Raw genomic sequence first — 23,410 nt, forward strand, 5'->3', positions numbered from 1 at the left:
TCATATTCAAGTGTATACAATGGTGCATTGTCGTATAATTTAATGAATATTTGATGTTGATGAAAATTGTTGATAATTAAATTACAAAATATACGCAAAACAATAATCAACAATTGTCATTTCGTCAAAGTCATGACGTGTACTCAAAGTCAATTAAATATATTGTTATTTAAAATGATTAATAGTAAAATAAAAAATACCTACATATTTTACTTTTATTAAACCTAAATTAAATATCACAACTGGAAATAAAATATTAATAATAAGCTATCAGAAAATAAAAATGCCCTCAAGTAAAAGAGTTCATGGCAATTCCGATTTCCGACAAAATAGTCACAAGATTCTTCTGAGTAAACACTTAATAATTGGTTACATGAGCGTCGATGTTAATCGCCAGTATTTACCTAGTTTCTAACAGCTTAAATTTTTAAACTTCGTTTCGAATGGTCTAGTTTCTCTAGATTTAAACCATAATTCAGATGCTGCTGTGAAGCGCACAACTGATAAGAACAACGAGAAAATTAACCTTTTATTGCATTTTATTTTGCATTATAATATACAACATATAAAAATCTTGACTTTATTACATATCGAAGAACATTAATAAGCGTTATGTGTAGTGCTTTCGGTGTATCGGAATCTTTAACTATAAGAGCCTGCTTGTTTAGAGATACAATATATTTATATTCTATTGAAACCGTAACAGCCTGTGAATGTCCCACTGCTGGGCTAAAGGCCTCCTCTCCTCTTTTTAAGGAGAAGGTTTGGAGCTTATTCCACCACGCTGCTCCAATGCGGGTTGGTAGAATTCACATGTGGCAGAATTTCAGTGAAATTAGACACATGCAGGTTTCCTCACGATGTTTTCCTTCACCGTAAAGCACGAGATGAATTATAATCACAAATTAAGCACATGAAAATTCAGTGGTGCTTGCCCGGGTTTGAACCCACGATCATCGGTTAAGATTCACGCGTTCTTACCACAGGGCCATCTCGGCTTTCTATTGAAAATGATCATAAAATTTTGCTAAAGATTAACAAAGCTTACTAATATAATTTATAAAAAAAATATATAGTTATTGTAATAGAATAGATATTCTTATTTAAATGTTTATATTATAATTCAGTATACATTTTGACTACAGATAAAAACAAATCGAATTTTAAATATTTCTGTCATTGTTTTGTAGAAAAAAAAGTAAGAATGCTTGAATTTATGATTTTTAGAAAATAAATTTAAATAATTCTTTATTACACAAAAAAACTATTTTATATAGCAGTTTAACAAGACTATACATATGCTATTCATATGAATGACAATTACTCTATAATGTATATCATTTTCATTTAGGGCACTCGTTATTTACTAGTAAGTTCTTTCAAATAGTTCATAATACTGCTATAAATATAATATTCATCTTTAAATGTTGTTAATCTCCAATTAATTTAATTGAAATATACATATTAAAGATTATTTCATCTTAATTTGCTAATATTAATAAAAAACTCAATTGTATTATTCATAATTAATCATTATATATGTAATAGCTTTATATTCATTCGATTGCATTTTTTTGTTAACACTTGTTGTGTATATTATTTACAGATGAACCTTTTTTTTTCAACGCTGAAAAAACGCGTTGCGCGTTTCCCCCAGCGGGGGGTATGTCGGGCTCGCCGGTGTCCAAAGCGCCGAGTGCGCCCCGAACATCGGAATACCCACTAAAAAACCAGCGGTACCCTTTCCATCTTAGCGCCACGGGATCGCTTGCGCATGCTACCGTGTAGCTCTGTATTTACAGATGAACTAACTAACTTAAACCCTAATATACAAAAACCTGTAATTGAAAATGATGAATTTTCATTATTCTATTTTACTACACTAGGCAATCTTAAACTATTGTATGGAGCACAAATTGATGCTTTATTGACAAAGGAATCAACAGAGGAAACTCTTAAGTCAAATGATTTTGAAAGTAATTTAAATTATTTGAGAAGTAATAAATTTGCTGATTAAAAAACGAACAGAAAAATACAAAACATTAAACAAGAAAGAAATTTTAAGTACGTATGCTTGCAGCATTTTATTAATTAAATTAAGAATGAATCAAAGATAAATAATATATGCTTATAGAGAAAATAAAAATGACTTATGGTTTTTATAAAAACAATATAATATAAATTGACATATTTAAATCATTAAAAATTTACAGACGATACAAATTACTCAGATGCTGGTGTCAATGCCTCTTAGCAGATTTGAGAGGTTTATTACTAGGATTCCGTGATGACAATGGTGAAGTCCAGAGGTTACAATGTTTTGATATATATGGTGTTTATTTTACAGAATGAATGGAATCCACGACAAGCTCTTAATTTTCTACATTACTTCTTATCATATATCAAACATTGCTATGAAAACCATATAAAATTCAAACAGAACCAATCGCACTACAGTTTCTAAAGATATTAATAATAAAAATACCGTAGATGAATGTAATAATGTCATTTTGCCTTGCTGGTTCTCAATAAAAACTTAATTATTAACTAGGTATAAAATTATTAATTATAACACCTCAACCTATTTTAACTTAATAATCATAAAAAAACACAACTGACAACTTTATCCTGACAATGTAAAAATTGAAACCCTTCATAAATTAATGATGAATTAAACACACGATAAAATAAAAACCAATTATAGCCATGACCTCACATATATAAATTTCAAGTTCAAGCAAATATAAATATGAAAAAATATGAAATAAACATACAATATTCTCTAAAACTTCTGAAAGAAAATGGGGCAAATAGATGAAAATACGTCATATGTCAAGATGGCTAAAAGTTCTTCTGGTGTAAAAAAATCATCCGCAAAGACTTCTGCATTATTTTCAAAGGAACCTATAAATTTCTTTGACCCTAAAATACAAGGAATTTTACTCGTGGGGCTATTAGCAGTTTTGGCATTAGCACTCTGGTTTGGTTTCACTAATGGATGCTTGGGAACACGACGTCGACGAAGAAGACGGTCATGCAGTTGGTAAAAAATATTAATCATCAGAAATAAATACAATAACATTTTCGTTGACTGGTAGCATCAAACAAGCACACAAATTTTATTAATTCATACTTTACATAAACACATGTGAAAAATTGAATAATTTGAACACTTTTTTTCAGTTATTACAACTAAATAATATAACTATAATCAATGGAAAGTTACTCAACAGCTGCCTATTCAAGCTTATGATGTTACATCCTTTTTTTGTCTAACTTTTCATATATATCTTTGTTAAATATAATAAAATTAATTAAAAACAAACTTTTACTATTATTACTGTTATTGTGTCCATCATATGGGACTTAAAATATTTATTCTTAGTGTATTAATGAAACTTGATGGTTTTATTTAATAGTATATTTTTAAGACAAAGTAAATTTGAATAAAATTTGTATTTCAAGAACTGATGCTGGAAAATGAAGGAGTATTGAAAAAATTAATGGAACTCGGCGACAATCAGTGAGAAAACCCAAATGTGGCTGTTTATGTATCTGAAAATTGCAACACAACTCTACATATTAGGTACTTATATACATAAGTACAAATGTAAATCGAGTTACTAAATTTTTAAATATATTTTTTATGAAATAAATATTACAGTGGTTTGAAAGTTATTTATTTATTTATATAAGAATTCAAATCCACTCACAGTTTACATATAGTTTCTTAACATTAACCAGTCTTAAGTATGTAATATTTACTGCTTAGACTGAAAATTAATACATAATATATGAATAGTAAAAGTAAAAATCTGATATAGCACAGAAATATTCAATTTACTTGGTTTCTTTTTATATAATCTTTCGTGTTCTAAATCCATTCATTTTGACTAGTTTCTTCCCATTTCTCTTCTCCTTTACCCCAATCATAGCTTTCTTCGTTTTCTTCTTCTTCTTCTTCTTCAGCATTTTCGATTTCTATTGATAATAATTAATACTTGTTAAATTACTGTTATAATTGATTATACAACATACAATCAGTCATTATTTTGTTCTTTATTTATAAGTTCTACCTTCTAAATCGTATTATTATTAAAAATAGATGTTTGGCCATCGTATAACATACGTGTAGTTGAGCTTTGTGGAAGCCTGATGATAACACAAATAAAGTTCCACAAATAATTTGTCATTTATTTATTTAGTACATCTTACGAACTAGTTAAGAATTTGTCATATGATAAAAATTTAGCTAGCTTGTAATTGAGGGGTATAGAAACAAAGGTGCCAATCTCCACCTTTGTACGAAAATTGACTAATAACGCCATCTAGTTGCAGAGATTTAAAGCTTGTGATCAATCAAAACATTATTATCAAACACGTCTATCAATCAACAGCCAATCGTTGTCCACTGCTGAACATAGGCCTCTCCCAAGGTCCGCCAAAGCTCCCTGTCCTCCGCCTTCCGCATCCAGTTGGTGCCCACCACCTTCTTAAGGTCGTCAGTCCAACTGGCTGGAGGGCGCCCTACGCTGCGCTTGCCGATTCGCGGTCTCCACTCTAGGATTCGTCTGCTCCAACGGCCATCGGTCCTACGACATACGTGACCAGCCCACTGCCACTTCAGCCTGCTAATTTTGCAAGCTATGTCGGTGACTCTGGTTCTTTTCCGGATAATCTCATTTCTGATCTTATCCTTCAAAGATACTCCGAGCATAGCTCGCTCCATAGCACGCTGAGCGACTTTGAATTTGTGGACTAGTCCCGCAGTTAGTGTCCACGTTTCGGCACCGTATGTCATGGCAGGTAAGACGCATTGGTTGAAGACTTTCGTCTTCAAACATTGCGCTATAGACGACTTGAGGACTTGACGAAGGTTGCCAAATGCTGCCCATCCCAAGCGAATTCTTCGATCGGCTTCCTTCTCGAAGTTGTTCCTACCGACTTGTATTATCTGTCCTAGGTAGGTATATTCACTAACAACTTCGAAAGGTTTCCCCTCGACGTATATCGGTCCCGGCACGACATGCCTATTGAACATGACCTTGGTCTTGTCCAAGTTTATACCGAGACCGACACACCGGGAAGACTCGCCTAGGCTACGCAGCATTTCGGTGAGTTGTTCCAGCGACTCTGCTATGATGACGATATCGTCGGCAAATCGAAGGTGTGGGATGTACTCGCCGTTTACATTGACTCCATACTCAGTCCAATCCAGCGTCTTGAAATTATATTACATCCCTCTGTCTCACCCCTCTGCGCAGTTGGATCGCCTTCGTCTTACAGTCCTGGATGTGGACAGTCATTGTAGCGGCGTTGTACAGACATCTCAGTACCTCGATATATCTCCAGTCGATATGACATCTCTGCAATGAGTCGAGCACTGTCCAGGTTTCGATGGAGTCGAAGGCTTTCTCGTAGTTCACAAATGCCATACACAGCGGCTGATTGTACTCTTCGGTCTTCTGCACAACAGCCGAACTGCCGAACAGTATGGATGTGGTCCACGATGCTGTAGCCTGATCGAAAGCCGGCTTGCTCTGGGGGCTGGAACTCGTCAAGTCGTCTGTAGAGACGGACGACGGTTCGTGACGACTCTTGAGAACAGCTTATACACGTGACTCAGGAAGGAGATCGGTCTGTAGTTTTTCAAGAGGGTTTTATCACCTTTCTTGAAAAACAGTACCACCTCACTCTCGCTCCACGTTTCCGGGGTCTTGCCATGTTGGATGACGGAATTAAAGAGGCTTGCTAGCTCTTTCAGGACCGGAGTCCCGCCTGCCTTAAGCAACTCTGTTGTGATTCCGTCATCTCCCGGGGCTTTGTTGTTTTAAAGCTGTTCTAGAGCCGCCCTAATCTCGCCTTTGTCAACGACCGGGAGCTCCTCGAATAAATGGCGCATAAGAGGGGCGCGCTGGTCATCAATACTGATTCCCACGGGTTTATCCGATCTTGAAGAGAACAACTGCCCATAAAACCTCTCTACTTCTCCGACAATCTCAGGCCTAGAGGTAACGACCCCACCATTTTCAGTTTTAAGTTTTGTCAGACGCGGCCTCCCAAACTTGCGAGCGAACACTTTCGATCCCAGATTTTGCTCAATCGCAGCCTTGATGGCACGGGTATTGGAGCGGCGGAGATCGCGTCGCGTTAGCGTTTTTATTGTTTATTTATATTATTTTATTTATTTTATATTTCTGTTTCAGGCCTTATCTGACAAAAACGATGGTAGTTCTCATCGTTTTCTCATTAGTGTCTCAGCAGAGAGATTTGGTGCGTTGTCTCTTCTCTGTGGCGGAAAACACTTGCGGGATGTGTTTTGCAGTATTTTGACCAGCGTGTCGGTTTTCTCATAAATGCTGCTTACGGTTTCCAACGCGGTGAATTGATTTTGAAGTTTCATTTGGAACTTTTCGGAGCCTTGAGCAACTTGGAGCATGGTAGGTCGGAGAGTAGACCTCATCATTCTCGATCTTTCGGCTTTGAAGTCGATATTTAGAGTGCCTCGAACCAAGCGGTGATCACTTCCATTATTAAACCTGTTGATCACTGAAACATCTCTAAATATGTGCCTTTTATTTGAAATGATAAAGTCTATCTCGTTCCTTGTCACGTTATCGGGGCTTCACCTCCTCTGAGCTTCTTTTGAAAGAAAGAATTCATCAAAAAGAGCCCCTGCGCTTCGAGAAAGTTAACCAGTATTTGCCCCCTGTGATTTCTGCAGCCCAAGCCGTAAGGTCCGACTTTTGATTCACCGCTATCTTGTACTCCCACTTTAGAATTAAAGTCTCTCATAACAACATTGTAGTGGGCCTTCGAGGTGTCGTTGAGGGCCTTTGCGATGTCCTCGTACATCGCTACGACCACATCATCAGAGTATGTCGAAGTTGGCTGTACGTACATATATACCTGTACGACCTTCAGGGAGTACCTGTCGGAAAGTTTTAGGACAAGGTACGCTACCCGGTTCGACACACTACTGATTTCCACAATGCTGCTAATGAGATCCTTTTTGACTAGAAAACCGACACCACCCTGGGAGAGGTTATCACCTTCGCGGAAGTAGAGTAAGTTACCGGACTCTAGAGTTATCGTGTCCTCCCCCTGTCTTCGGACTTCAGATAACCCCAGTATATGGCAGTTTATATGACTTAACTCTACTTCTAATTCGGCGAGGTGATGGTCCAGCCTCATCGAGCGTCCATTGTACGTTGCCATGTGAAGTCGTTTTATATGGTACCCTGCCGATACCGCGACCGCTACCTTGGTCGGGCCTAGCGGGCTTGCTGGTAACTGGGGGCCTTTTTTGGGCACATCTGCCATTAAGGAGGGTTTGCCCATACTCGCCGCGCTGGGCAGGCGGGTTGGCGAGCGCAGTAGGGGGGTAAGATGTTTATGGGGGGGGACGCTGCTGCGTATCCCCCCTTTTCCCCGTCCCTCAGTCGCCTCTTACGACACCCACGGGATGAGATTGGGGGAGTACTATTCTAAGCCGGTACTCCACGGCAAAAAACGGCAAAAAACACGTCTATATCCTTTAGAAATCTATAGTTGAAAACGAAAAGTTAAAATAAAATTATCTATGTCCACTGGAGATTGTCACTTATGTTTTGACAACTTCAAAATTTCAAAATATAAACGGGCACGAATCTACAAAATTAATGTTTAAATGGAATTAAATGTTTGTGAGTACCTCCGAACCTAGCTAGAAAGAAGCTAAGAGCCAAAATTTAAATAAGATAACTTTTGTTCAAGTTTAAAAAAAAAGAATACTGTTTTGTTACAAAAACATAAGTACAAGATTATAATAATTTTAAGAATAATTTCAAGTAATTATAACCAAATGATTCCTACTAAAGATAAAAATAAATATTTTGTTAATCATTATTCTAATTAAATGGCTTTAATTTAAACGCAATCAACAATATCCATTTCAGCGCAAATCAAATAATACTATATCCATATATGATTATTACAAGCAATCTCCACTTGATGGAAACAAACATAGCAATATCCAAATTTCTAACTATGTTTGTCGTTAAATCTCCATGTCAATCTGGTTCAAACTTGCTGTATATTTTCTTCCAACTCTATCCTATTGATTAGAAAAACACACAGTACAAAAATATGTGTATCTTTACAGATACAGGTTTTTGAGTTTTTTTACAAAATCAAAAAAACTGGAGATTGTCCCTTTGTTTCTATACCCCTCAATTTATCATAATGAATATATCGTGATTATTTATACCTTCCACAGCAGCATCTTCATTCTGTGTCTCCTGCAATTCTATAAATGATAAAGAGCATAATTTTAATATTGTGAATACAGAATTTACATATTAGCAGTTTTACCAATACTAAATGAATATAAAACTTTTTCCTTTAATCACATCATGGCGTATCCATATCGTCGCAAGTTCACATAACTATGATTACAATGATTTATCATTTTTTCTTTCATACAAAAAATAAAACATTTACGTTGATTTCTCTTAATATTGAAGACTCTGGGCAGTAGCAAAGAAAGCATACAGTACAGTACAGTAACAGCCTGTTAATGTCCCACTGCTGGGCTAAGGCCTCCTCTCCCTTTTGAGGAGAAGGTTTAGAGCTTATTCCACCACGCTGCTCCAATGCGGGTTGGTAGAATACACATGTGACAATTTCAATGAAATTAGACACATGCAGGTTTCCTCACGATGTTTTCCTTCACCGTCAAGCACGAGATGAATTATAAACACAAATTAAGCACATGAAAATTCAGTGGTGCTTGCCCGGGTTTGAACCCACGATCATCGGTTAAGATTCACGCGTTCTAACCACTAGGCCATCTCGGCTTTTTAAAGAAAGCATATTAAAGACAAAACAATGAGCTGCGAAACACAGGAGCACTGGCTAATCGTCGCAACTTTAATCAATTATATGCGGTCATTAGTATTTCACAGCGTCTTCTATGTCTTATTTAATCTATTTTCGGTACGTATTGGATACGTAATATTTCAAATGTTTTTTTTTTAATGTAGCCAGACCTAAGTATGGTTGAGTATTAAATAATTATCAATGCAATAAACCTACAAGCCTAGCCAGCGATTTAAACTTTTATTAGTGAATGGTAACGAGTTACAATTTTACTTTAACAAGAAATGTGGCAGTCAATAGTGCGTTTTTATTTCACGGCAATTTATAATACTATATAAAAGATCCAACAGATTCTAATTATTATTAATAAATAAAATATTATTACGATAAACATTATGTAGGTAGTGTCCAAATTATTATTGTGAATCACAACACATGAGATACGTCTCATTACATTACTCACTATTGAAAACAGAGGTTAAGATTGACAAAAACGAGCATCATTTGGCCTTTTTATGTAATTTACTTATTCAACTGTCGTATTCCAAATAGTAAGCCGAGATGGCCCAGTGGTTAAAACGTGTGAATCTTAACCGATGATCATGGGTTTAAACCTGGGCAAGCACCACTGAATTTTATGTGCTTAATTTGTGTTTATAATTCATCTCGTGCTTTACGGTGAAGGAAAACATAGTGAAGTCTAACCAGCATGTGTCTAATTTCACTGAAATTCTGCCACATGTGTATTCCACCAACCCACATTGGAGCAGCGTGGTGGAATAAGCCCCAAACCTTCTCCTCAAAAAGGGAGAGGAGGCCTTAGCCCAGCAGTGGGACATTAACAGGCTGTTACTGTTATTTCAAATAGTAAACTGAAATTTTATCATTCTATATTCTATATATGTGTAGTGCCTGCCAACACCAATGTATTATATGTAAATATAATAATACGCACAGTACATTAAAAATATTGAATCATGTTAACAAAATGCAGTGCATTTTGATAGAAATAGTTTATTATTTTGTATAGCAAAATATAATAAACCATTTAAATAACATAAATTATAAAACTCACGTGTTGCATTCCCGCCTCCCTTCATCATTTTCAAGATGTGCTGCTTCTCCTTAGAGAGATGTCTCTTCCCGTTCAAGTGCATCGTCATTTGTTCAGAGCATGTTACAGACGTCTGCAAATTAAATGGAGTCAGTTTAAATAAATCAATGTATTCCAAACCGATTTAGACAAAAATAACTAAATATATAACTAGCATTATTTGAATATTGGCCATGACAACTTTCAGATGCCTTCAAAATGGTGTGAGAGAAATGTTTTTTTTATTACATTGTTTGTTTTTTATTATTATTTAGAAGTGTTAGAATTATTATAATGCTACTTAAGATATTTTTTTATTTAGTTTGTTTCTTTTCATATCTTATCATATCTTGACCATTAAATTTTTATAGAATTATTGTTTTCATTTGTTGTTGTAGTTACTATTAACAATATAGATAAGGTGCGATTGATATAAAAATATTGCATGTAGTGTTCTCTTCTCCTTTGTGCAACCAATAGATCTGAATCAATAAATAAATAAATTATTTGTTGACAAAAGGATGAACATTTTTATTACAGGCTATATTATAAATTTTAGCAAATCTAAAGGTATAACGGTTAGAAAATATAATAAAAATAGTCATAAGTACAACATACCTTGCATATTTCACAATGCAGATCAGGTTGAACCACTTTCGCATCTTTCTCGACAGCTTCATCCTCTTCAGTAGTTGGTTTAAGATTTTTCTTTTCGCGGCGGATAAGTTGCTGCCTGTTATAAAAAATTAAAGTATTTATATTGCATCTTTTTTAAATTGTGTTAATTTTCAATTTTAATTTATAATTAATTATACAACTTACACACGACCTTGCATTCCTTGTTGTAGCAGAAACGGATTCTTGGGATTCTTACGACCCTCGACGATCCTATAAAAGTATCCGTTTAATCATTATGAATCACGTTCAAGAGTTCAATCTTTAAAAAAAAAACAATCGACATACGATCTGTGTGATTTCCCAGCGTAATGAGATTCCGAATGTGTTTTCGATGTAATATGAACATCACATAATTCACAGTACAGCTCACGTGCCTTCAGTGGTATCTGTGACGGGAAAGTGGTCCAGTAAATAAACGGAATTTTTACAGTAATAAAATTACAAAATGAAACAACCCGGAAAATAGACAACGCGTTCAATATTGGGTATATTTCATCTTAAAGCTTTAAACATTTGTGCAACGTTTTCATCAAAAATATAATAAGGGAGGTAGATTTAATAAGACAGAAACCTCACGTCTTCAATAACGTGAAGATCGACAATTTGTTACAATATAAGTTTCAATTTTGACGACGGTGTTCACATAAATCTCACTTGAGCCAATCTGTCCACAATCACGAGGCAAGGTGTTGCGAACAGCATATCAAGTGAGAAGCAATTATACTTTAAATGATTTCCATTATGTGAATCGGTTGGTCGCCAAAACCACTACTGAAACATTACGTTGACAAATTGCCCAGTTACCTCTTTGGCGCGACGGAATCCTATCTCGGTTGGTTGTGTTAACCATTTTTTCTGATTCTTGATATGGTTTTTGGAAATGTAATGAGTGCGAGCTGTAAACAAATCAAATCGATATGTTTCGTACAATTGGATAATGTTAAACTTATTATTTGACCGTCATCAATTTCTTTTTTATTCTTTCATTAGCAGAACTTACAGACAGCAAATGACTCGAAGCTTTGAGCGCAAAGCCCACAGTACTCTGGTTCCATCAGCTGTAGTAAATCACGTGGCAAATTCTTCAGCTGATCTTTTGCAACACCGCAGCCTATTTAATAATTAAAAAAAAATAGATTAAATAAATTACTAATAATCCATTATAACATTTATTGATAATTATCTTATTCTACTAACGTAAAAGATATCTTATAGTTTTGTCATCCATTGGTTGTCTACGAATTGGTGGTCCTTCAGGACCAAATCCTCTTCCCCACATGAAATTTCCTGGCGGCCCCTGTGGTCCTGGAGGTCCATGTGGCCCTGGAGGCCCATATGGCCCTTGATAGAACACAGGCGGTGGACCATTCGGTATTGGAAAATAGCCGCGTGGCCCGAAATAACGTGGAGGCCTAAAATTTTGACCATATCCACCACCTGGTGGACCATAGCCACCGCTATAATCTCCATAAGCATTATTGTAACGATCATTCCTGAAACAATGGATTTCTTATTTCTTAACTAAATCATATTAGGATAACATATAGATAGGATAGATAACTAGTTCGCCTATGTATAATATGAATAAATTCATAATTTCTTAGACAAAAATCAAAATTATTTATTCAATACTCTTATAAGCACTTTTGTACTTATCATGTTTTAGGATTAAATTGAATGGAAAGCCATCGAATAAAGTTATTAATCAGTATATAATTTAAGCTAGTAGATATGTTTTTCTAAAACAAGAAGATAGTTGGGCAAATAAGCTATCTTAAAGTGATCTAAACGCACCATTGGAAGGGCCCAGGTGCAGTGGGTATCTGCCCGTAGTCATCGGCTATGTGTGGAAAATCCCCAGAATAATGCCACCACCTTTGTAGTAAATAATTACCTCTGTCAATTGACATTGGCACAAGCAGTGATGATGTTGATGATAAAGTGCAATATAACTTGATATGATTAGAAAAATACATACATTAATATAGTGATGAGGTATAAATATGAGAGTGTGATAAGTTTTTAAGATACATTAATTTTGTAAATGATTTGAAACTTAATGAAATTAAAAAAAAAACTAGAATAGATACATACATACATTTCCCATGTATAAACAAATATATATATAGGTTACTCCAATCAGAGAAGTACACATAAACAAATATCAGATTGATATATTCCATGCAATTCGGTTATAGCTCTAACAATTCTTGATTAATATATATTTATTTATAATACAACACTATGCTACTTAAATCCACATTCATTATTTAAGTACCGACAAATTATATCATGTCAAATCAATTTCAGAATTAATTGTATCTGTACTAACGTGATTTGAATATGCTACATATATACATAAATACATATTATACAGAACCACATACATATATGGATGATTTTTCTAGCTGTTAATCTTTTTATATGAAAAATTAATATGTTACATCATTCATATTATTGTACCTGTAATGCACTGCAAAACTCACTCTTCAAGCATAGCAGTAGGAAGTTTAGATGCTTAGAATAATTAATGAATTGTACCACCAAGGCATACTAAAAAGCCCTACCAATGATACAGACCTGTTGTTATTCCCAAAATTTTTAGGATCAAAAGGTCTTTGTGGATGTTCTGGAAACATTCTCTCTTGACCTGCACCCCAAGTATTTTTGTTTCCTTTGAGGTCATTAAATTCTGTATCATCCATTATGCTAGAAGTACATTTTTATTGTATTATTATATTTGACAATATCATTCAAAATTATAATAATAGGTGGCAATGATTGTTTAAATTATGTATTAGTTATACTTAAAAACAATTTCTATAATAAATAGTTTTCATGAACTGAAAAATCCAAAAGCTAAGCTCATTTCACTATTACATCTAAAATTGATACTAGATTTGTTCTTTCTTTTTATGTGGCAATTTTAATGAATAAACAATTTATTGGTTGTTATCTAAAGATGTAATAACACTGAAATGATGGTACTGTCTAAAAAAATCTATAGTTTGAATTTATTGGGCAATAAAAAAGTGAAGTAAATATAAAGGATAGCATATTAATAATATTACAACACATTATAAAATATTTCTTTTAAGATAAACAGAATTAACCTTATACAATTTATACCAAATAAATGATGACATCAAACAACAGTCTTAATTTGTCCAGAAAGTTTGATAATCTTTAGGATATTTAATACTAATTACTATTTATACAGCTAACTGATATTATATGGTGATTTGTATCATTTAATCAGTCCTCAAGAAACAGAATTTATGAATATTTTACTTAACAACTAATCTCTTTTATATTTCCTTGATTCATCAATACCATTATTATAAATCACCCCTGCCCTCCTAGCACGCAGGCGAAAATTAGTAATTTTAATCATAGCTATCTATATTATAGCAGTATTATAGAATTGTGTTTTAAATAATAAAACAGTAGGTATTTTGAAACAATTTTAAACATAGTAGCCAATCGTAGGTTTAAGCACTTGACACAGGCATTTTGATTTAACAAAAGGAATATTTTATATTTATAAAAAATAATTTTTCATTACTACTATTTTTTGCTATTGAAGGGCAATGTTGTCTTAACTCCTTTATGACAAATATAATAGCTAGTATAGTTTGTAGACATGTAATAGTTTAGTTGATAATATTATAAGTTTTTTTTTTATGTTATCGTCAATAATGCCGAAAATAATAACTAAAAAGAAAACTACACACCTTTCGCTTACAGTGATTACTTCCTCTTCAACAAAATGCTAAAAGTTATTTTAACGTATATTTATTATTTAATGAAAACTTAAACTAAAGGTTTAACTATTACTTGATAAGTAACTAATGATAATGGTAAAGATTATAACAATGTTTCATTTAAGTTTTAAACCGTAGTCATTGTTTATTACAATAAATACATTAATAATAAAATAAACTAACAGTTATAATGAAATATATATTCGATTACCGGTGTACTTGAAAGAAACTGGAAATTGGAAAATAATATTAAAAATCTCGTGAACACAAGCCAACACCACAGAATCCACAGACAAAAACGCAAGTGTTATATTTATATTCCCTATAGTAATACTTCTCTATGGGTAGATTACTATAAAAAAGAGACCAGATCTTTATTTTTATCTCTTATGTTTACTACAATTCGAAAAAAAGGAGAAACGAAAAACAATAAGTAGAACTCCAAGAGAGTTCTATTAGGAAACCTATGAAATAGATAAATATTAATTCAGTTTCGATAAAAAAAAGTTATAATATGAGGACGTTTGGGATTATAAAATAGTGCCAAAAATCAGATGAAAAATTTAGTCCATTAAAATAACTGAATTATGAAATTGAGAATTATGTACCTTAAGCAAAGTAAACTTATATATAAATGTTTATTTATTATATTTGTTTTTACTCGCTTAGACCTTTCTTATACTCCTCATACTACCTCAAATACTGCATTGTGTAATCAATTTGTAAGCGAAACAATTGTATTTTTTGTTTCTAACATGTTTACCTATTTTATAAAATAAAATTACATATGACTTAATGACTAATTCGGATTATTTAACCCTAACACCAACCCAAAGCTCATTCAGATAGTTATATACACCTCCAACGTGTGCTTAAATACCAATGCTAAGCTCTGAAAATCTATAAATGTTTCATAATATAGAACAGACAATATAAGTATATTATAAATGGATTTTGTACCACTTCCGTATCAATATCACTATATGAAAGGTAATCACAGAGATTTCTTAACTGTAATATTATTAAGTGTGTATCCATTGTTGGAGACCCTTAATAAATAAACAGTTAAAAATAAATAATTTCGTGTGAACACCCTAATTATTTGTAAACGTATTCTTTATATTCTATAACCTGTCACCTGTTTATAAACTGACACTGATAGCTTACACGCTTTTAAAGTCTGATGTATTTCATTTCCATTTTGCCATATACATTATACATAGTCCATTAGATTTGATTTGATTGCAGTATATTTATAACCTTTGTTAGTTGTAAGGTTTAAAACAATTTAAGTTTCATTATATAGCAATTCTTTTATAGAGTATATAGATATGAGTTGTTCTAGAGGGAATACCAATAGAACACGACCCCAAAAACATCAAAATAGAACTGTATTTAAAAACACTTTACATGACACCAGTAAGAAAACTAAACTTTTAAATAATTTAGAAGTGACTGGTGTATGTGAACGTTGTAAAGAAATAATAGAATGGAAAATAAAATACAAGAAATACAAACCTCTCACGGTTCCAGGAAAATGTGTGTCATGCGAACAGAGAAATATTAAACATGCGTACCACATTATGTGTAATAAATGCGCAACTGAAAAAAAAGTTTGTACTAAATGCTGTAAGCCCTCAGAAGTGAGTATAATTAATTAATTGAATATAGATATATTATTATTCTTATAAGACCTTGAAAAAAAACTAAAAATCTATTTATACTTTGTAAATTTATGTGTATATGTTGTATTTTTTATTCTGCCAAATATATAATTATATGATAATAATTTTTAAATTGTAGTTGATTGTTGAAAAAAAAACTGAAAAACTGGTTGACAATGAAATTAAGTATCAATCAATATTAAAAAATCTTTCTGAAAGAAAAAGACGAACGTTTTTGAGGTAAGAAAATAATGTAATATGTAATGTTTTGTGGTTTTTCTCATTGACTTTGATTTTTAAATAATCCTCTTTGAAGAAATTAATAAATTAGTGATATAAACAAAATATAAATTTAATATTTTGTTGCATTGTAATATATAAGATAAATTTTCTCTCTACGAAAATTAATTTTCATAAAACACGAGAAATACTGCAATTTGATTTAGCGAGTAAATCAGTCTGCACACTGTTGCTTCTAGACAGTCAGTGATTGTTAAAATGGAACTGAAAAAACCTGGCATATAATTTTAAAAAATTAATAAAACATTATATTGCTTTGTAGTGTTTATTGTATTTTTAACCTCAAATTTGTGGCTGAGCAAAGTGCCACTTTCCACTTAATGATCTCTTTTATGAAAAGCGTGCAGTTCTTTTTATTAATTAAATTTTAACACTTACAGGCACATAAAGAAACAAGAATCCGATGGTATTGAAGTAACTGATGTGGACATAGATGCATTTTTGTTAGAAATGGGTAAAAAAGAGTTAGACAATGACTCTGGTGATGATATTAATTTCTCTGATTTAGAAATCTGAGAGAAGATATAATAAATTGTTTATTCCCTGTTTAATACATTAATAAAATAATAAACCATGTGTTTTTATTAAAGGTTTTTTATTAACAATTCCAAATTTTCGAAATAATTATAGAGATAAAATTTTTAGTATATTTTTTTTAATATTTTATTAATATAATTATTGTGATTACATTTTCACACCTTCTAATTATTAACCAGGTATATAAAATCTGCTTTAAATAGAACAAATTGTACAAAATGGCAACATTATTGCATTTTTACTTTTCACAATGAATAACTTAATTTATGTCTGTACAAAATATAAAAATGTATTTAACTAAAAAATAAATAATATGATTAATTTAACTTTATTATATATTAATGGATTTATTTATCCAATAAGGCCAAGGTGACGGAGCTGAAACAAAGTCATATAATTTTTAAGTTATACTTATAGAAAATAGTGGATTTTATTCACTTTAACAAAATCAACTCATACTGAGTGATTTGTTTAAAAAAACTGTTTAGCCTATAGAGTATGAGTGCCTGACATGCCATGTATTTATGTATAATCCCTGTGCGATGAAAATTGATTGACCTTTTTTTGAGAAATTTTACTTATAAACATAAGTACTTATTTATAAACATTGCTTAGCGGCTGGTTATTACATCATTGAGAGTCTGAGAGTGAAATCAGTGATCTTTTTTCAAAAAAAGAAGACTACGTAATGTTCAACTAATCACCTGATAAATAAACCATTATGAATAAGGCCGAAAAATTTTTTGAACAATATGATAAGTTGTGTGTATATTTTTAATTCACATTTTTATCATTAGAAAGCATGTTTTTTATTTGACTTTTCACTGGCGATTATTATTGCCGGTATAATAATACTTGTTTGCAATTTTAATTAGGGAAATGATTTTTCCTTAAGTTAAAAAAATATTTTAAAGATTTAACGGAAATTAACTAAAATTTATTATTTAACTTTTCAAATAAACAGAACTGTTAATTAAAATATAAATAATAACTTACCAAGCTATGTCTTTCTTTTTGCCTCTGTAGTATTGCCTCTGTTTGATTATCATCAAATTTAAGCACTGCTGTTATTACTTTAACTAGAGTTTCGGAATGTTCAGAACCTGTCAGATATTCATATACAATATTCTTTAAATATTCTAATTGAGTGTTCTCCTGCAGTGAATGCAAATGTCTTAAACTAACAAGTGCTTCATCTAGTCTTCTTTCTAATTTTTCATTAGATAGTCTTAATTTTTCATTATTGTTTTGCATATGATTCATGTTATCAGTCACTGATTGATTTATTTGTTCTAGATCAATCAATTTCTTTTCTAATCGATTTTTTGTTTCTGACAAATTATTATACTTATGAACAATGTCGTCATTGTTTATACAATTATTATCAGTAGTTATGCTTGTTTTAGGATATGACTGTGATTTTATTTGGTCCTTTAATTCAAGATTCTCTTCAGCCAGCAATGAGTTCTCGCGAACCAAGTTATCTATTTTATCTTTTCCGTGTTGGATTTCATTTTGAAGACTTTCTATATCACGAATGAACATGTCATTTTTTTCGTCACTATCATTAGTCGCAATGATTTCTCGTAATTTATCATTAAGTTGACTATTTTCTTTAGAAACTTTTGTCATATAAGATTGCAGGCCCACAATATCAGACTGCAATCGTTTATTCTCCTCTTTTAGCGCATCAAACTCCAGCGCACGTTCCTCTTGTTTTATTGTGATAGCCTCCATCTTGCAAATTTCTGATCTGTTATGTTTATTTTCTTCTGATATTGTATCGTTAGTGTTCTTTAGGAGTTCTATTTCCATTTTTAATTGTTCAATTGTGTCTTTGTTCTCGTTAAGGATTTGTTCCTGCTCATTGAAGTTATCTGTTTGTGTATTTTTTGCGTGTTTTTCCTTTTTTATATTTTCTTCAAGTTCAGATATAACAGAGTTTAAGTGGTCTTTTTCAATTTCTATTTGAGTATGTGATTTGCGAACTTCTTTTAATTCTGATTCGATATTAGTTACATTTTTGGAAATAGTTTCAGATAAGTTCTTTAATGATGTATTTTCTTGATTAAGCTCATCAATTCGTTTTTCTAAGTTAAGTATAATGGTTGTTTTTTTCTGATAATCTTCTTTAAGTGTTGATAATTCATTGTGTTCTATCATTAAAGCATTGAAATTGTTAAACAGATCATCATACTTTTGAGATATATTCTTAAATTCATTTCTTGATATTTCTTTGTCATTTTCATGTTCTTTTAATGAAACCAGTAGTTCATCATTTTCTTTCTTTAAAATCACAAGCTTTTCATCAATTGTGGTTTTCTCCTTACTATATTTTTTAATTTCTTCATTCAATTTTTCTGAATCAGTCATATAATTATTCAATTCCTTAACATAATCATCATTTTGTTTTTGTAAATCTTTTATCTTTTGTAACTGTTCACTATTTTCAAATTGCACTTTCTCTAATTTTGATTTTAATTTATCGTTTTCTTTTCGCAATTGATTATAATCATTGTTCAAAGTTTTGTATTGATCCGACATATTTTGAACGTTAATTTGTAAAGAGACATTAGAAAGACGCAAATCTTCGGATACCTTTTCACACCGAGCAAGTTCATTTCTTGTCGTGTTAGTTAATAAGATCATATTTTCGTTAATTATATTAAGTGTTTCATTTATATTTTGTTTGAATGATTTTGATTCTTTTAAGGTGTTATTTAAATGTTTTCGTAAGGCAATCACATTAGTTCTCAACTCTTCACATGATTTCTTTACCTGTTCTCCTTGAACTACTTTATCTTTTAGTGATGTTATTTCTGATTTTAACTCCTCTACAGTAATATTCAGCTGTTCGTTAAGTGTTTGAATAGACTCATGATTTAATAAAAGTTTTTCAATTTCCGATTGTAATTTTACAAGTTCTACCCTTTCCTCTTGAATCTCAGATTCTAAGTTACTACATTTTAATTTCCACATATTGATTTCTTTTGCTTGTTTCTTATCATCTTGTAATTCATGTTTGTTTAAAGAATTGATTTCTGTTTTTAATGTTTGATTTTCGTTTTCTAAATTGCTAATTTGTGTACTTTTCTTCGTATTTTCTTCAAGCAACTGTGTATTTCTATTTTCTAAATAAACATTCCTATCAATCATTGCTAACTTTTCAGCTGTTTCTTGCTTCATTTGTAGCTGTAAACAATTGTACTCCTCATCAGCCTTACTCTTTGTTTGTTCAAGGTATTGATATTTTTGTGCAAGAGCATCTAACTCTGTTTTTAACTCTCCCGCTTTAGTTTTATCAGCATTTAGTTCAGTAATTTCATTTCTTAACTTATTATGCTCTTCTTCCAATTGACTTATGTTGCTTTTATAATTATTTATTATTATATTAAGTGACTGAATTTCACTATCACTACTTGCTAAGCTATCTTTTAATGATTTGATTTCAGTTTCCTTACTTTCTAACTCTTTATGAATGCTTAGTTTATTTTCAGCTAGTGATATAGCATACTCCTCTTCTCTTTTACTTAAAATTTCGATTTTTTCATGTAACTTTTCAATTTCTTCCTGTGCATTTTTTAAATTTATTTCGACTATAGAAATTTCTTTATTTTTTAAAAATTCAATTGAATTATTTTTATTTTGTAATTCTTCAATATTTTCATTCAGTTCGTGAATCTTTTGCCTCGCTTCTGTTAATGATAGTGTAGCAGCTTTAAGCTGTTCATTTTCTTTAACTTTAGTTTCAAGTTCAGAAGAAATTATTTGTAATTCTGTAGTCAATTGCGCATTTTTTTCTTTAGTAGATTTAAGTGATTCTTTATACTTATTTAACAATTGTTCTAATTTTTCAATTTTATTATTTAAAACTGTCGTTTCCGCTATTCCGGTATCTTCGCTTGGTTTCCGGTCATTATTTATATCATCAGTAACTAAATTAATTAACGGTGCGTCATTATCATTTTTGTTATTTGTAACTTGGAGCTTATTTTCTGTTAACTCAACAGTATCCACTATATTACTATTTTGTAAAAGACTTAGTTTTGTATTGAGTGTTTCAATTTTTATATTTTTCTCCTCAATTTCTAAACGCAGGGCTTTTTCAAGGTGTGCCTAAAAATATATTTTTATTATATTACATACGGTTAAGTTAGAAAGGAAAAAAACAAATGTGTGATATACACATACTTTGGCACCTTGTTCTAATGAACATTGTTCTCTTAATTCAGATAATCTTCTTAAAGCTTTATCCTGTGTCTCTACTAAGACATTCTGAAAAAATAAAATATTATAGTTTGTATTCTTCCTTAATGTGAAATATATTTTTCTTTAAATCATGATTTTAATTTTATTTTACAAAATATCAATGAAAATATTTTTTCTAACATATATTAAAGAACATTTGTAATAAAATGAGTTTATTGTGTATCATAATTCATTTTAATAATGATTTTGTCGCCTATTAATACTTTAAAATCTAAATATTAACCCTTGCTTTTGCATTTTCCCTCTCCAGAAGTTTGTAATGACGAGCAAGATCTGCATACTGAGTTTTATATTTAGTACAACGATCTTGAGTACGACGGTATGCTGCATACAACTGTTCTTTTGTAACTCTGTCTAGGTTTACAGTACTTCCAGAAAATCCTTTCTCTTCAGCTTCACTGGCTGATACTTCCATATCTGACTGTAATTATAATAAAGTTAAAAAAATAATTATAAGAATGTAATTTACTTATAAATTTGGGTGAAGGTTTAAAGTGACACAAGGGATTAGATATATCATAGTGCACTCTTTACTCTAGCACCTCATAGTGGTGGGCATAATAACAGCATGCTGGAAATAATAAGGACTATGTACTTTTTAATCTGGACAACAAAAAGATCCAATCATAATTATTGGCCTGTCTCGGCTTTTGAACCTGGTGCCGCGTGATCCACAGCCATATAAGTTATCTACTTTATTAATCTCACAAAAATAATAACTTCAATTATTAGCCACTTGTAAAACTAAATTTTTATGCTGTAATCAAAGTAGGTTTTTAAAACATATTTAAAGGAATTAATTTCGTTTCCTACCTGCAGATGGTACATTGATGGGCTCTCATAACTCGGCAATCGGAATGATATATCACTAGCAAGTGAGCTGTTGGATAATCTTCTTTGTCCATGATTTTCCTGATGCATCTATAAGCAGAAAGTCTGATACTTAAAAGTCTTTTTAATTTTAAAATTTAACAGAATACATAGAGAAAATGTGTTACTTAAATATTCCATTACCACCAAAGTAAAAGTGTTGCAAACTTTAGATTGTTTAAATATTATAATATCTAATAATAATGAAAACAATACTCCTTTCTGAGAGGGGTTATATTAATTACATTTATAAATTCCAAAATATATATTTTTTACCTCTTGCTTAAATTGAAAGTCTGATTCAATATTTTGCTGACTGTTCCCTGCCTGAGCAAGAGGCACCTCTTGAAAAGTATGATGTTGATTGTATGTTGAAATCTTGTTTTTACTCAGAGTATCTAAAAAAAATAATTAAATAGTTATGAAGAATAGGAATAAGAAAGAACTTAATTTAGTACTTACCATTGTCACCTATGGAAAACAAATCATTATTTGTTATGTCAGATATGCTGCTTGAAGCAGATGTAACTGCAGCCTGGAAAAATATAAAAAAATAATAATTTTTGCCAAGGAAAAAATTAAAGATTAAAACTCTTATAATGACAATACTATAATGCAACTTATTATAACTCTCATTTTATTAGTATTAGTATTAATATAATTTTCATCTCAAAAAGAAACTCAAAGACATTTTTATTAATTGTCATAGCCATTATGTTTTGTAAGATATTTTTTGATGAAGGAATAAAATGTTATATTGATTTTTTCTTACTTGTGCAGCTTGTGCAAATTGTTGTATCCTTTGAGGAGATGACTTAACTTCCTCAGCTAATTTATCTTTAAATTTTTTGAACATGATTAAATTTTAAAATACTACTTTCAATTATAATGTGCAATTTAATTATGTTATTTTATTTATTAAATGTTACATAGTATATATTTATTTTATTCCAAAGTATAGAAATATGTATATTTTTAATAATTAAACATATAATTCTCGTTTAATCAACAAAACGTCATGAAGTTGGTAAATTCTGACAATGACGTTTTGTTTCGGATTTATCTGTATTAAATGTAATATTGTATTGCTTACAATAATAAGCGCATAATAAGAGTATTTGTGTCTATTATTATGCTACTGAAATTGTTAAAAAATGTGTACGTTAACTAGAAATAGGGATGGTCACTAGAGAATAGAGATAAGTAAAAGTATATAATATGTAGCACAGTGCACAGAATAAAACAACCTTAACGTCACGTACTAATAATGTTGGTACTTGGTAGTGATACATATTATACTAGGCATGGGCGATACAAATCGTATATATAGAACTGTACATACTAGTTACTTCATATCTTACATGCACTGTACAAGG

The 23,410-nt window shown here is 31.3% G+C and overlaps 3 protein-coding genes across 3 annotated transcripts; 1 reads left to right on the forward strand and 2 right to left on the reverse strand.

The window, feature by feature from the left end:
- Positions 1-2,623: 2,623 nt before the first annotated feature.
- Positions 2,624-14,687, reverse strand: LOC126779930 (uncharacterized). Its single transcript, XM_050504137.1, has 12 exons — positions 14,606-14,687; positions 14,365-14,402; positions 13,211-13,339; positions 11,828-12,123; positions 11,631-11,741; positions 11,435-11,526; positions 10,916-11,016; positions 10,775-10,840; positions 10,571-10,685; positions 9,935-10,046; positions 8,249-8,287; positions 2,624-3,981 (listed from the first exon to the last, which is right to left on the reverse strand). The coding sequence occupies exons 3-12, from the start codon at positions 13,333-13,335 to the stop codon at positions 3,875-3,877; spliced, it is 1,164 nt and encodes a 387-aa protein (XP_050360094.1). The 5' UTR covers positions 13,336-13,339; positions 14,365-14,402; positions 14,606-14,687; the 3' UTR covers positions 2,624-3,874.
- An 864-nt stretch (positions 14,688-15,551) lies between these two features.
- Positions 15,552-16,937, forward strand: LOC126779999 (uncharacterized protein C9orf85 homolog). Its single transcript, XM_050504240.1, has 3 exons — positions 15,552-16,037; positions 16,198-16,298; positions 16,739-16,937. Exons 1-3 carry the CDS (start codon positions 15,726-15,728, stop codon positions 16,872-16,874), a joined length of 549 nt encoding a protein of 182 aa, XP_050360197.1. The 5' UTR covers positions 15,552-15,725; the 3' UTR covers positions 16,875-16,937.
- A 14-nt stretch (positions 16,938-16,951) lies between these two features.
- Positions 16,952-23,287, reverse strand: LOC126779868 (golgin subfamily A member 4). Its single transcript, XM_050503989.1, has 8 exons — positions 22,807-23,287; positions 22,497-22,569; positions 22,311-22,432; positions 21,978-22,085; positions 21,388-21,585; positions 21,087-21,170; positions 17,892-21,011; positions 16,952-17,273 (listed from the first exon to the last, which is right to left on the reverse strand). Exons 1-8 carry the CDS (start codon positions 22,888-22,890, stop codon positions 17,247-17,249), a joined length of 3,816 nt encoding a protein of 1,271 aa, XP_050359946.1. The 5' UTR covers positions 22,891-23,287; the 3' UTR covers positions 16,952-17,246.
- Positions 23,288-23,410: the final 123 nt, after the last annotated feature.

Source organism: Nymphalis io, chromosome 2, assembly GCF_905147045.1.
Source record: "Nymphalis io chromosome 2, ilAglIoxx1.1, whole genome shotgun sequence".
NCBI classification, from domain to species: Eukaryota; Metazoa; Arthropoda; class Insecta; order Lepidoptera; family Nymphalidae; genus Nymphalis; species Nymphalis io.